Source organism: Octopus bimaculoides, chromosome 19, assembly GCF_046866305.1.
Source record: "Octopus bimaculoides isolate indiv1 chromosome 19, ASM4686630v1, whole genome shotgun sequence".
NCBI lineage: Eukaryota > Metazoa > Mollusca > Cephalopoda > Octopoda > Octopodidae > Octopus > Octopus bimaculoides.
The window spans coordinates 51,097,950-51,112,949 of record NC_142946.1 but is presented as its reverse complement, the minus strand read 5'-3'; the positions used below and the strand labels follow the sequence as shown (position 1 = coordinate 51,112,949).

General features: G+C 35.1%; 1 protein-coding gene across 9 annotated transcripts in view; it reads left to right on the top strand.

Moving 5' to 3' along the window:
- The window catches only part of LOC106882031 (uncharacterized), a 368,620-nt gene that overhangs the window by 309,558 nt on the left and 44,062 nt on the right, over window positions 1–15,000 (top strand). For 5 of the 9 annotated variants that reach the window (XM_089337687.1, XM_089337685.1, XM_089337684.1 and 2 more), the window contains 3 exons: window positions 1,192–1,296; window positions 4,581–4,664; window positions 11,376–11,405. In XM_089337687.1, the coding sequence (XP_089193813.1) occupies window positions 1,192–1,296; window positions 4,581–4,664; window positions 11,376–11,405 (219 nt within the window). The remainder of the gene's footprint in view (window positions 1–1,191; window positions 1,297–4,580; window positions 4,665–11,375; window positions 11,406–15,000) is intronic. The other 4 variants (XM_089337690.1, XM_089337688.1, XM_089337686.1 and 1 more) reach the window with 1 other exon arrangement.

Sequence of the window (15,000 nt, the reverse complement as noted above, 5' to 3'; positions counted from 1 at the left end):
AGACAGGCAGACAGATAGACAGATAGATAGATAGATAGAGAGAGAGAGAGAGAGAGAGAGAGAGACGTTTAAGCGTTGCACATTGTATTTATCTTTACAGTTCAGGCCAATGAGATGAGAACATCTAAAATATATTTTTTTCATTTTTTCTCAAGAGAAATAATAGAAAACTAAAATTGTTACATCATTTCAAAAAGTCTTCCTTGGCTGGTAGTCATTAACAAGACACATCATTGCCAGCAGCGATCTATTGCAGTGATATATATATGTATATATATATATATATATATATATCCAAAGTTTTAAATTTAAAAGAGAGTTTTGACGCTAACATCCGTTATTGTTGAAATTTATTCCTATGTCAACATTTCTGTATAAGGCTATATTTGACTGTCAAATTTAAGTCAAACATATAATTTGCCTTACACGTCTTCAAGGAACAAACAAAAATCAAACAGAGGTCAAGAATAAGAGGTAAATACCAAGCCATCATCTAGGTTCCGTCTATATTCAAATTTGTCGTTAAATGACTCGTTAAGTAAGTTCCTTCCTAAGGAAAGGTCCATTAAGGGGAGACAACCCCTTGTAATACTATGAATAATGTTGATAACTTATAAACAATCATCTATTCCAATGGAAATTTATACTATATTAACCTAGGAGCTATTGTAAAAACCACAACTGCTATTGGTAAATTGTACATTGATATGGCCTGCCTTAAGACCTAATATTATACTATATTGTACTATAAATTATAAACAACCCTCTATTACAATGGAAATCTATACTATGTTATCTTATCTCTAGAAGCTTATGCAAAAACCTCAATTGTTATTGTTAAGTTATACATTTATATGGCCTGCCTTAAACAAACCTTATTCAGGGACCTTTTGAGCGGGATGGGTTACTCGACCTGAAGAAAATTCTGACTGGGCCGCACCTGCGAGGTCATGCGCTGTTTATCTTGATATGAGATCACCATGTTGCGTACATATGGTTGTGATGCATGTGCCTGGTGTACCCTTATCAGACGGGTATAATGGGCTTCGTATAATTTACCCCAGTGTCACTTTGATGGCATGCACTGCTCTCTCACTCAATAATAATAATAATAATGATAATAATAATGGTGATGATGATAAAATGTTCTACTGTTCCTTATTTTTTTTTTATTTACTTTTGATTTTCCAGAACTGGGTGTCGAGGAAATTGCTGGTATAACCGCTGGCTGTTTACTTGCAGCATTGATATTATTAGGGTTTTGTTGTTGGTGTCAAAGGCGGAAACAGTATTCAGGTAACTATCTTTGTTTTACTTTAACCCTTTAGCATTCAAACCGGCCACACCAAGCTAAAATATTTCACCTGTTTTATGTTGAAACTGGCTGGATCCGGTTTCTCACACTTGCCCTACAATGCCATTCTAGAACTGAACAAATCGCTCATCAAACTCCTGAAGCTACGAGATAATGTATGATTAATTCAAAGCAATGTGAGTAAATGTGGAGTCTTATGGCCTAGTAGTTAAAGCAGTAGTCTCACTGGGTCGAGGGATCGCGAGTTCGAATCTCAGACCGGGCGAAGTGTGTGTTTATGAACAAAACACCTAAGCTCCATGCAGCTCCGACAGAAGGTAATGGTGAACTTCTGATGACTCTTTTGCCACAACTTTCTCTCACTCTTTCTCTCCTGCATCTAACAGCTCGCCTGCGACCCGTCCAGATGGGAAGCTATACGCCAATGAAATCGGGAAACCGGCCCTATGAGCCTGACATGGCTCGAGAAGGGACAAACAACAAAATTGTGAATAAATGAGCATCACATTAAACAAAATAATCTGAATACTAAAGGGCTAAATATATAAACGACCATCTTGTATTTCATTTCTTCTTTTTTCTCCTTCACCTCTTTCATTTTTTTTTCGAATTTTGATTATCATGTTGTTCTTTTACTTTATGCTGGTTGTTTTGCTAATGTTGGGTCTCAGTTTTTGTGGTTGATTTTTTTTAAAAATTATTTTACTAATTGAAAGAAAGCCATGCTGGAGCACTACCTTGTATAGTTTCACTCAAATAAATCGATCCCAGCACTTATGTTTCTGCCAGTCTGGTTATTATTCTACCAGTCTCTTTCGCGGAACAGCTAAGTTGCACGGACGTTAACAAACCAATACTGGTTGTCAAGCTGTACGATTGACAATCACGCGCGCGCACACATTCACACACACAACACATACACATATATTCTTTTATTCTTTTACTTGTTTCAGTCATTCGACCCTTGGACTTATTCTTTGTAAGCCTAGTACTTATTCTAGCAGTCTCTATTGCCGAACCGCTAATGTTACGGGGACGGAAACACATTAACATCGGTTGTCAAGCGATGCGATGGTAGGGGACAAACACAATCACACATACATACGCACATACATACATTATCTATCTATCTACCTGATAGTGGCATGCAAACGTTTTGGCAAATGGAACAAGCTGAGGACTCGGTGTGCTCGAAGACTTGTGGATCATTTACTACGTGTTTCCTTAAGTATGTCTGTGTGTGTGTGTGTGTGTGTGTGTGTGTGTGTGTGTGTGTGTGTGTGTGTGTGTGTGTGTGTGTGTAAAGCATGCGTGCTGTATCATCTGTCAGAGACGTAAGTGTGAAATCTTTGTCTTGTACCTGTGACCATGGAGCTGTTTTCGCCATCTCGTATTAAGAACACGTTATTTAGTATGAACACGTATCCAAAGAAATTCTTTGCACAGTCACGCAGGATTCTAAGGCTTTGTGTTGGCAGTATATAATCGATTGACTAGCTCATCCTCTTATCTGTCTTCTTTTAAAGGTTTATATTACATCTTCGTTGAAGCAACATTAAGATGCGTAAAGCAGTACTAACAATGGCAAAGTTGTCTGACACAGATAAAGAAAAACTAGATAGAAACTTATTGTAGTTGTAATAGTTATAAGAACACAATATGAAAACGAAAGGAATGTGGAAAAAAAAAACAAATGATAAAAACAATAAGAAAAACACGAAATTTCAAAAGTGACTTCAATTTTACAGTTTCATTCCTTCTTACGCTGGAATCTAGAAAACAGAAGAAAATCGATAGAATAATAATAATAGTAATGAAACAAATTCTGATTTTATATAACATCTTTGGTAAAATATATAAAATATTTTCAATTCTTCAGTTGGTAAAACTTTTGCAAATCGAAAACTAATTTAACAACTGGAATAGATATTTCAAGTTTAACTAATTAATCACCTCGCTCATTGTCAATCTTCTTTTTTTATATCAATCTCGCTCACACTATCATACAACAACGATCTATTGCATCAAGAATATATATATATATATATATATATATATATATATATATATATATATATATATATATATATATATATATATATATCATGAGTACAACACATTAACCACTAGGCCATGCTCCTTCACACACACTCACGCACACACATATATATACATATATATATATATATATATATATATATATATATATATATATATATATATATACATACATACATATATACACAATTTACATATATACATACTATACGTACATTTATAGACTCAAACATACGCACGCACACACGCACTCACACACATGCACACACGCACGTGCGTGTGCTTCTGTGCGTGTGAAGTACGTGAAATCAAACACCGTCGGGAAACAAAGCAAAATTGCGGGGTGGGCGTGTACTTGTGACTATGTGTTGGCTTTTGAGCGCACGCGCGCGTGTGTGTGTTGAAAAGAGGAGAGGGAGATAGAGAGAGAGGAAAAGGAAAAAGCGAGAAAGACCAGAGACATAGAGAGAGAAGGGGGGGGGAAGCCATCTGGTTCTGTCACATTTTTTGCCATTTTTTTTTATTTGCATGTTTATCATTCCATTTATATATACGAATGGATGAAGAAACGCTTCTGTTGATTCTACGTATATATCGTTCACATTCTATAAATAAAAAGGCATAAATATTGCATTGTGGTTAAGAAGCTCGCTTTACAACCACACGGTTACGGGTTCGGTTCCAGTGCGCGACACTTTGGGCAGGTGATTTCTAATGAGTGACGATCCGAACAAGTCCTTGTAAATTAATTTGGTACACAGGAACTGCATGCATATAAATATATAATACACACATAGATGTGAAAGCTTGTGGAGGTGTTTAGGGTATAGGGCTCCCGATCGTAACATCATGAGTTCGATGCTCTTCATTTCTTTATTTCTCATTACTCCAGTTCACTAAGCTGGCAAGAACGAGTGGTCTCTGTATTTCAGAGGGCAAGGCTGAGTTTCCTCGAGAACTACGTTAAGGGTACGCGTGTCTGTCGCGTGTTCAGCCACTGGCACGTTAATTTTAGGAACAGGCTGTTTCGTTGATCAGATCAACTGGAATATGCCAGAGAATTATAGATGGGTAGAAATATTTTATGAGTTATGATATATATAAATGTTTCCTTATATTTCCCAAAAAGAAAAAAAAACATCATAATGTATTCATTAAAAAGTGAAAATGAATATATATTTTCACAATTTTCTTTTATTTTACATAGAGGATGACAGTGATGATGAAGATGAGAAACAAAGAATGGAACCCGACTCAGAAATTCCAATGTCCAAAATGTCAAAGCCTAATGGTAACGTACAAATATATTAAATCTTTTACAACTCGCGATGCATTCAAAGCATTGAATGATAAATGTCACGGTTTTTTTTTTTTTTGCTCTAATGCATGAGGAAACGTTTTAGTAAGCATGCGCAAACAAACGTACATACATATAACCGTTGAGATGCGCGCACATAACACTAGTTCCTACTCAAGCGCACTGCTTACGACTTTTCAAATGCACCCGCTCAATAATAAATCGTGTCATGAGGACAGTAAAACGGCACAGTTACGAAGGGTTTTTTCGCATAACAATTTACGTAAACGCACTGCACTTTCTAGACATTGACACTCACACACATATATACCCTCACATATGTATATATGAGTGTATGTATATATGTATGTGTTTATGTATGTGTATTATGTGTTTATGTGTATTTATGTATATATGTATGTATATACACATATATATATATATATATCTATGCATATATATTGACACGCAATTTGCTGTGTATCTTTGAATGCACAGACACACACACACACAAATACACACACATACATTCATACATAGTTCCTGTTAGTATAACTCAGAACTATAGGGAAGCAAATACTATGACTACCAACAATATCAACGTCGAAGCTAAGATTATAGCAACGAGAAAAATTCGATAACAGAATATAATGGCGAGATAAACAAAAGGCATACATGACATTAAAGGATCACAAGGCAGGTATCACATATAAATCTATTTGCGGACTAATAAATCCAGCTAAAATACAAATAGGCTTAATAAGCAAAAAATATACGGAGAAATACGTAGATAAGAAGATTTGGAAGATAACCGAGATTGACGATGGTCTAACAGTCTTATATTTATCATATGGTTCAGTGAGATTAAAAATAGGGCTCTCATTCTTTCTCTCTCTCTCTCCCTCAATCTATCTCCTTTTCTTCCTTTCTTTCATTTTTCCTTCCTCTCTCTCTCTCTCTCTCTGTCTTTCTCTCTCTCTCTCATTCTATCTCCTTTTCTTCCTTTCTTTCATTTTTCCTTCCTCTCTCTCTCTCTCTCTCTCTCTCATTCTATCTCTTTTTCTTCCTTTCTTTCATTTTTCCTTCCTCTCTCTCTCTCTCTGTCTTTCTCCCTCTCTCTCTCTCTCTCTCTCTCTCTCTCTCTCGCTGTCTCTCTCTCTCTCTCCTCTTCAGCTTTCTCTCACTGCCTCTTGCTCCCTGTCAACATCAACACACGTCTCACATATATTCTCATACGTATGCAAAAAATCATCGACAATGTCTGCTAAAAAGAACGTACCGCAAATACACGAACGCACACACATAATTTCACAAACACACGTGCATCAATAATAGTGAGTATGTTATGCATTGAAAGAGAGGCCTATGCTACGGATTTCAAGTGGTAATGATGTACATACACTGATCCATACACACCCACATACATATACACACACACACACATATATATATATGTATGTATATATAAATATACACACAATCAATGGCATAGTGAAGTGTAATAGTAAGTTAAGAATGAAGAGAGTCGGCGGTCTGATACTCTGGAGTTTCCCATGCATAAAAGGCAGCTTTTCAGACACGCTATTCCTGTCTCAGTGACCAGTTACACGCTGATCAATCTCCAGAGTAACAACAGGCCACCGGTTGTGGATTCAGTCTAAAGAAACTATACGAATCTCTCTCTCTCTCTCTCTCTCTCTCTCTCTCTCTCTCTCTCTCTCTCTCTCTCTCTCTCTCTCTCTCCATACACACACATGGGGAGAGACTGCTAGACAGACAAAAATAAGCTTATAAAAATATATATGTATTCGCTTATTGATAATTATATTATAAATTTCCTTTGACCATATATTTAAACAATACGTACGTACGTATGCATGTATATATATATATATATATATATATATATATATATATATATATATATATATATATATATATATACATATATATATATATGTACATATATATATGCATATATATCTATATATATGTATATATACATACACACACACACACACACACACACACACATATATATATACATATATATATATATATATATATATATATATATATATATATATATATATATATATACTTATATTACACATATACCTCAATCGTAAGAAACACAAACTCCCGGGTCTACATTCATACCATGAAACCTCTCCGTTTTGTTATTCGCTTACCTTAGTCTTATCAACGTGAACTTCCATAATTCTCCAAGAAAAGTATGTATGCACGCATGCATTCATCATGTACATACATGAAAATAATAAAATTAGTTGTAAGTATTGACAACGTAATATTTGGAACAGCAACAAAAGAATCAAAGTTGTCGTATTTCTTAATATACGAATTATGATTTTATTGAGCGCATAGTTTTCAAGTTGTGGACCCGTAATAATATTATATTTGACATATCTTCCATTAACCTCCTGTACAACAGTGAGCTAAAACTCCTTGATGCAATATGGAAAAAGCATGCTTCTAACATAACAAGGTAAAAACACAATTTGTTGCAAGAATCTTATGAGGAAAAGTAAAGATCCTTTATTACATTTGAAGAAATAAATTCTAGTTTGGTTTATTCATCGTTTGTCATCTACCTGAGTAACTTAATTTGCCTTGCTATTGCATGAAATTCCTACTTATATTCTTTGTAATTTAAGTATTACATATTCATATATATATATATATATATATATATATATATATATATATATACATAGACGCACATATATATGACATTCATGTATACCTATATACGCGTGTGTACGAATGCATATATATATATAGTGTATGTGTTTGTGTGTGTGCGTGTGTGTGTGTGTCATAGAAGCATTGAATACAGAAGATGATACGTTCTACTATACACAACGTGCACTGAAGAAAGCATTATGTAGATCCAGGGACAATTGTGCAGTTACCGTGGACGATGTCAGTGAGCCATAGGACAGTGAACGTGGTTTGTCGTCATACTACTAGGGACATATTTCGCACGCAGTTTCACTTTCAAATTCAAATTTCAGCTGTAACTTTATATATATATATATATATATATATATATATATATATATATATATGAGAAAGAGACGGACGGACGGACGGACAGACAAACAGACAGACAGACAGACAGACAGACAGACAGACAGACAGACAGACAGACAGACAGACAGACAGACAGACGGACGGACGGACGGACGGGCTGACGGACGGACAGACAGACAGACAGACAGACACATACATACATGCATGCATACATACATACATACATACATACATACATACATAGATAGATAGATATTTAGATAGATAGATAGATAGATAGATAGATAGATAGATAGATAGATAGATAGATAGATAGATAGATAGATAGATAGATAGAAGGGCTGGTTTCTAAACGGGTTCCTGTCTATAGCAAATACCACTCAAACTAAGTTAGAACATTGGACGACTCGAAGCTGGGGAAGAATACACACGTTCAAGATGCCACATAATCTCGATATAGCGTGTTGCAAGATTGTTTGTGTAGGTTTCTATGATTCGCTGATTTACTTGCTGGTTGCTAGGTTACTTGGTTCATCTCTACGTCTTTATTTATTTAATCGTTTTCTTTTTCTCTCTTTTTCTTTTTTTGCTTTCGTTGTTATTCCGCGATGTTAGCAACATCATTGTGCTATTAATTGTCTGTCCAGATTCTGTGATCAGTGATGCGTGTCTATTCCAAAATTAGTCACAGCTCGATGGATGTTCAAACTATGTATGCACATCACTCTTGTTTGAAACCGGAAGAGTTTAATCTGTTTATGCTAAGCTCTGTATTTATTTATTTATTTATTTATTTATATGTATTTATTTGTATATGTTTCCAGTATTTGTTTATATATACCGCTATGTATGTACATGTGGGTATTTATGCGTGTGCACACATATATATATATAATATATATATACATATAATATATATATATATATATATATATATATATATATATATATATATATATATATATATATATGTATGTATGTAAGTATGTATGTATGTATGTATGTATGTATGTATGTATGCATATATGTATGTCTCTGTTTGTGTGTGTACGTGTGTCTGCTCCAGTTGATGCATACTTAGTGTCTAAACTAAGATATTTCGCTATTACAAATATATTCCTGTTGCTTTTACTTGACTGAGTCATCATGTCATGTTATATCTAACATTAAGCTATATATTCTCTTGTTTCTATACATCTTTTTATCTTTGATATCGTGGTTGTTGTTGTTGTTGTGGTTGTTGTTTTTAATGATGTGATTGTTTACGATTCTTCTTCTTTTTTTTTTCATTATTGATTACCTTGTTAATAATAATATTGTAATTCACAATGCTTATTGAAGTTGACGAGTTAGTCCAGTGCCTGTTTTAAATGTCTTTTACAGTTTCTTTACTTAAAACTGATTGTTTAGATTTCTTAATACTCTCAAGTACTAACGATTTACTTCTTTTTTTCTTTTCTATGTTTCTGTAACTGTATTTAGATCTAGTAAGATAAAACACAGTCATATATTTTTACAGCATGATACGAAGGAGTCATCGTAAGTTACAAATGGCAACTGTTAGTTAACTTCATATCACTTGGTTCATCTCTTGACTTAACCTATAGCAGAGTAGATCTTATTTATGACACCAATTTCCATACACATCCGACATTCGATAGAAAAAATTGTACCTGTAACATATTGTGAAATGATTAAACCAACAACAAACTATAAAAACAACTTGACTGGCAACGAATGTTGGTGAATGAATGAGAATATTTGGCATAGAATGGAAGATAGAAAATTCAATAAAATGACGGATAAAATGGTTTTCGTTGTTCGTCCCGTCTATTTGCTTTGAGTTTCTACCCAATCACAGTCAACTTTGGCTTTCATCCTTTGGGGAAAACTGTTGTCTTTTTGACCATAGTTTCTTTCAAAACTCTACTTCACCGAGATTGATACTTTTGCTAATGCTAAAAATTAAAAGTTAAAAATATATTACGTTGACCCGATGAAGTCGATCGATCGACGTATAGATAGTCAGATAGACAGATAGATAAATATCGTGCGTGCGTATGTATATACATATATGCATTCAAATTGCTCTATTGTTTATAATACTGAACATGTGAATCGTTTTTGTATCGGAAAAGTTGAAACAGTGACTGTAGTATGTGTGAGGAGAATTAGAATGCATTCAATAGAATACACACAAACATACGCACATTACACATATGCATGCACATGCGTATGTGCATATGTATGTATCTATAAGATTTAGCAACACAAGATATGAAGAGCAAAATTCTTTTTTCAGTAGATTACAGCGGTGAAAATATAATTTGATTCAATGAGTCAAAGATACAAATACAAAATGGAGCCCCAGTCTGGGTTCGATGGGAAATTCTCAGTTATTAGTAACAAAGACTTGTTACATTGATCCAACGCAACAAAGGCCAAGATGAGGGATATAGCCTTCTAATACAGTTGTTCTGAAATTCAAGACTCCCTTTTAGCAGAAAATATATATTGAAAAAATTTTGCCCCTAGATAGTAGTGGAAATACAAAACTTAGTTCAGCTTTGTATAATCCTTCTTACATCACAATTGCGTTTGACAAAGCATAACATACATAAGTTGTTTGAAATGGAACTACACACAGATACCAGTGATACATTTTGTCGTACCTGGAGTCGATGAAAGGCAAAGTTGAGTTGACATCGACCGGATTTGAACTCAGAACGTAAAAGGCCGAAACAGCTACTGTATCGCTATAACGATTACCACCTTCAAAATACTAAAATTAATTTTGTTTCCATAGTTACAAAAAAGCCGGAGGACATACTGTATTGTGTATTGTTCGCCGCTTTAATGATTTGTAATTCGATGCCTCCAATAAATTCATTTCAAATTTTGGTACAAGCCCAGCAATTTCGGGGAAGGGAGTGACTCAATTACATCGACCCCAGTGCTCAGCTGGTACTTACCTTATCGACCCTGAAGGATAAGAGGTAAATCAACTACGATTGAAATTGAACTCAGAACGAGTGAAATGACGCTAAGCATTTTGCCCGGCGTCCTAACGATTTTGCCACATCGCCGCCTTGGCATTTTAATATATTGATTTTAAATTTTAGCACAAGGCCAACACTTTCAGTGAGGGAGTAAGTCAATTACATCGATCCCAGTGTTCAATTGGTACTTATTTCATCGACCCTGGAAGGATGAAAGGCAAAGTCGAAAGGCGAAGTCGGCGTATTTGAACTCAGAATGTAAAGACAGACGAAATGCAGCTAAGCATTTTGTCCGGCGTGCTAACAATTCTGCCAGTTCTCCACCTTAAGACGGACGAAATGCCACTAAGCACTTTGTCCGGTGTGCTAACGATTCTGCTAGCTCACCGCCTTAGCACCTTTAATAGGTTAAAATTAATTTTGTTTCCATAGTTACAAAACGCAAGCTGAGACCTTCCGGCTGTTAGTAATTCATAGAAGGTATTTTTCTAACAACAGTTACGGAACAGATATACTTGGGGGCGGTATGAGTATCACAACGACCCCTTTCGATTCCCTAAAATATTCTATCACGTCTTTGCAATGCCAAAGAAATAACCTTTATATGATGAATTAAACGCCATAGTACTCAGCAATCTTGTTTCTATTCCAGCTCGAACCAAACGCAAATTCACCAACGCCGGTAATGTCTTTAGAAGAGACATCTACGTCTCACAATCTTTATTTTCCTCTATTGTATTTTTGCGTTTTGCTGTCCTAACTAAAGGACCAGTGATATTAGAGTCTCGTCGCTGTTTCTTCTTATTTTTGTGTATTGATCGTATACTTTTTGATGTCAATACAATTATGGCAGCCAGCCATTCTTTTGCTATATTTGTTGTTGTTACTATTCCTGTCGTTGTTATCGTTGCTCTTGTTGTTGTTGTTGTTTTTGTTGTTGCTGTTGTCCCTGCTGCTGCTGTTGCTGTATTGTTATGGGGTTGTACGACGCCAGGTCAACCTCCGTTGTGTAAACCTTTGATCAAAAACGTCCTAGTATTCAATGTCAATCCCGTCATTCGTTTGCTCACTTCGTATTTTGGACCACATTATAGTCCAATGCCTATCTTACATTTCCAGCCAGGTACTAGAGAGCAATCGGAGAACAATTTGATCACTTATTTCTAGCAGGTTGAGCAATCATGACAAATATATATATATATTTGCATATATGTGTATGTGCACATACAAATGTATATGTATAATGTGTGTGTGTGTGTTTGTGTGTGCGCGTGTGTGTGTAATTTATATGTTTGTATAATATATGAACACACAAGCACAGATATATATATATATATATATATATATATATATATATATATATATATATATATATATATATATATATATATATATATATATTTATATTTATATTAAAATTTAAAATCTCTCGAACTAAAAAAGAAACCGGTTAATATGTAATAATGGAAATCATTAATTGTAATATTGGCTTAAAATTTTAGCATAATACCAGCAAGTTCGGTAAGTCGATTACATCGACGCCAGTGCATAACTGGTACATAAATGGTACAGATTCAGCGCTGTGTTGCTGAAACAGAAGTATCGTTATAGCAAATATCCTTCTCGATACATACGTCTTTGCTTGTCACTTAATTGACCATAACCACTTGAACATGTCCCTTAGTAGCTGACAATATGTGCATCTCTGATCAGGAGCAGGAGTAGTGGGGAAGCGTCATAAATATGTATTGAGAGTTGTTCTTTCAGATTTTAATAAATGTAACAAAAGCAAAGTTTGACGGAAATATTAGCCCTTTTTCATACTTTCTAGTGGTAAGCAAACAGGAAATAACAGTTGCTACCCAAAGGCAGAAATCGTGTCACAGTGTAATTTAACCGTTAAGTAAATCCCAGGAGATATTTTCTCTCTGTCTCGGGTTCTCGGCATTTAATTCCTTTCGTGCACTTTCCTTTCTATGTATTCTACCGTCTTTCATTTCTTCTATTGTTCTCTCACTCTATATTTCTATACAAAAATCGATCTCAGACTCGCTTAATATGGCAACACCAGCAAATATTCATTAGGACGCAGTGTTTCTTATTATATCTAAAAGTGATGTTTTATTATTGTTTGTTTCCGTCAAAATGTTTTTTTTTTAATTCTTTTATAATATGATTTATACAAATATTGTGTAATTTTATGCGAAATCAGTTCGACTTCTGAAGATGTGTTAGAAAACGCAAAGCAGTAAATTTAGCGAAAGGTCGATATTAAGATATTTGTGTCTACCCCACCCCATCTCGCCCTTTCTCCTTACATTTACATATGTGTGTGTATGTATGTGTGTGTGTCTGTGTAAAGAGTAGAAGACAGGAGAAACAATGCAAGTCAAACGGATGTACACAATGTATGTATGAGATTGACATACAGGGAAAGTTTTAGATGGGAAAATGAGTGGGGAATGACGTTTCAAGCATGGCTCTTCTTCGGAAAGAGTCCAGAGAGAAGGGAGAGGGTGTTATTATTTGTAAGCATAGTACTTATTCTATCGGTCTCTTTTGCCGAACCCCTAAGTTACAGGCACGTAAACACACCAACATCGGTTGTCAAGCGATGGTGGGGGTGGACAAACACAGATGCACAAACATATAAAGACCGCACGCGCACACACACGCACACACACACACTCTCACACACGCACACACACACATACACACACACACATATACATATATATATATATATATATATATATATATATATATATATATATACGACGAGCTTCTTTCAGTTTTCGTCTACCAAATCCAATCACAAGACTTTGGTCGGTCCGAGGCTATAGTAGAAGTCACTTGCCATGAAGGTGCCATGCAGTGGGACTGAACCCGGAACCATGTGGTTTATAAGCAAGCTACTTACCACACAGCTATTCCTGCGACTATAATATATCTATATATATGAAACAAAAAGCAATTGTATCAATTATGAGTTAAGCTGCATTTATCCGCTTAAGCTTTAAACATTTTTTTTAATCCTGTATTATGAATTCTTTCTGTATTATCATTCTTGTCTTTTTTGTCTGTTCTTATTTCTGATTTGGATGAGTCAATGCAGGTATTTCGGCATAATATGCAGTAGTATTTTCCTGGATACGGCTGTGTATGAATTTGCCTACGTAGATGTGTGTGGGTATATATATATATATATATATATATATATATATGTGTGTGTGTGTGTGTGTGTGTGTGTGTGTAAGTGTGTGTGAATGAGTATGTGTACGTATGTATGTATACATGTATGTATGTGCTTGTTGGTGTGTGTGTGTGTCAGTGTATGTGCGTGTGATTGTGTGTTTGTATGAGTATGTGTATCTATATATATGCTTGTGTGTTTGTGTGCATGTGTGTGTGATTGTGTGCGTATGAGTATGTGTAAGTACATATGAGCTTGTGTGTGTGTTTTTGTGTTTTCGCGCATGCGTGCTAGGCATAGGGTGGTGGAGTTCTTAACTTCTAGAAATACATCTTCCAACTGATTTTCTGTTTGCTTCTGACGTATCACACGAGTTATCCACGCCCACAAGTCAAAATAATTTATGGAACATAGCATGGAATAAAATTTCACCTCTGTTGCGGGTGTTCTCTTCTGTGTATTTCTCTGTAAACTTTATTGTAAGATTGATACATGTCATATCTTGTCCTCGTTCATGTTTCTCCCAATGTCGTTCCTAAAAAATCAGATTTATGATCCAATGTGCATGAGCTATAATCGAATCAACTTCTCTTTTACTCAGACTTTACGTATCTAGCAATACATTGTCTAAAGTGTCTCCGTATTTTATTAGGAATAGGCTTTTACCTGAAAAAGATTTGATCCGGCTTTTTTACGGGCCAAGCAACCACGTGTCTCCCACACATCCATGTATTTTATGAGTTTGAGATACGCAGTTTGTGTGTGGGAGATACGTAGTTTATGTGTGGGAGATACGTAGTTTATGTGTGGGAGATATGTAGTTTATGTGTGGGAGATATGTAGTATATGTGTGTGGGAGGTATGTAATTTATGCGTGGGAGATATGTAGTTTATGTGTGGGATGTATGTAGTTTATATGTATCAAAGATATCAGGACCACTGAGGGAGTGTTCGCTGCCGTATTCTAGCGATCGAATGAATGAATATATATATATATATATATATATATATATATATATCTTAGATCTCCATGGTGCATAATGGTTCAAGAAATTTGGAAGTTTGGCTTCCTTTCTTCATCTGG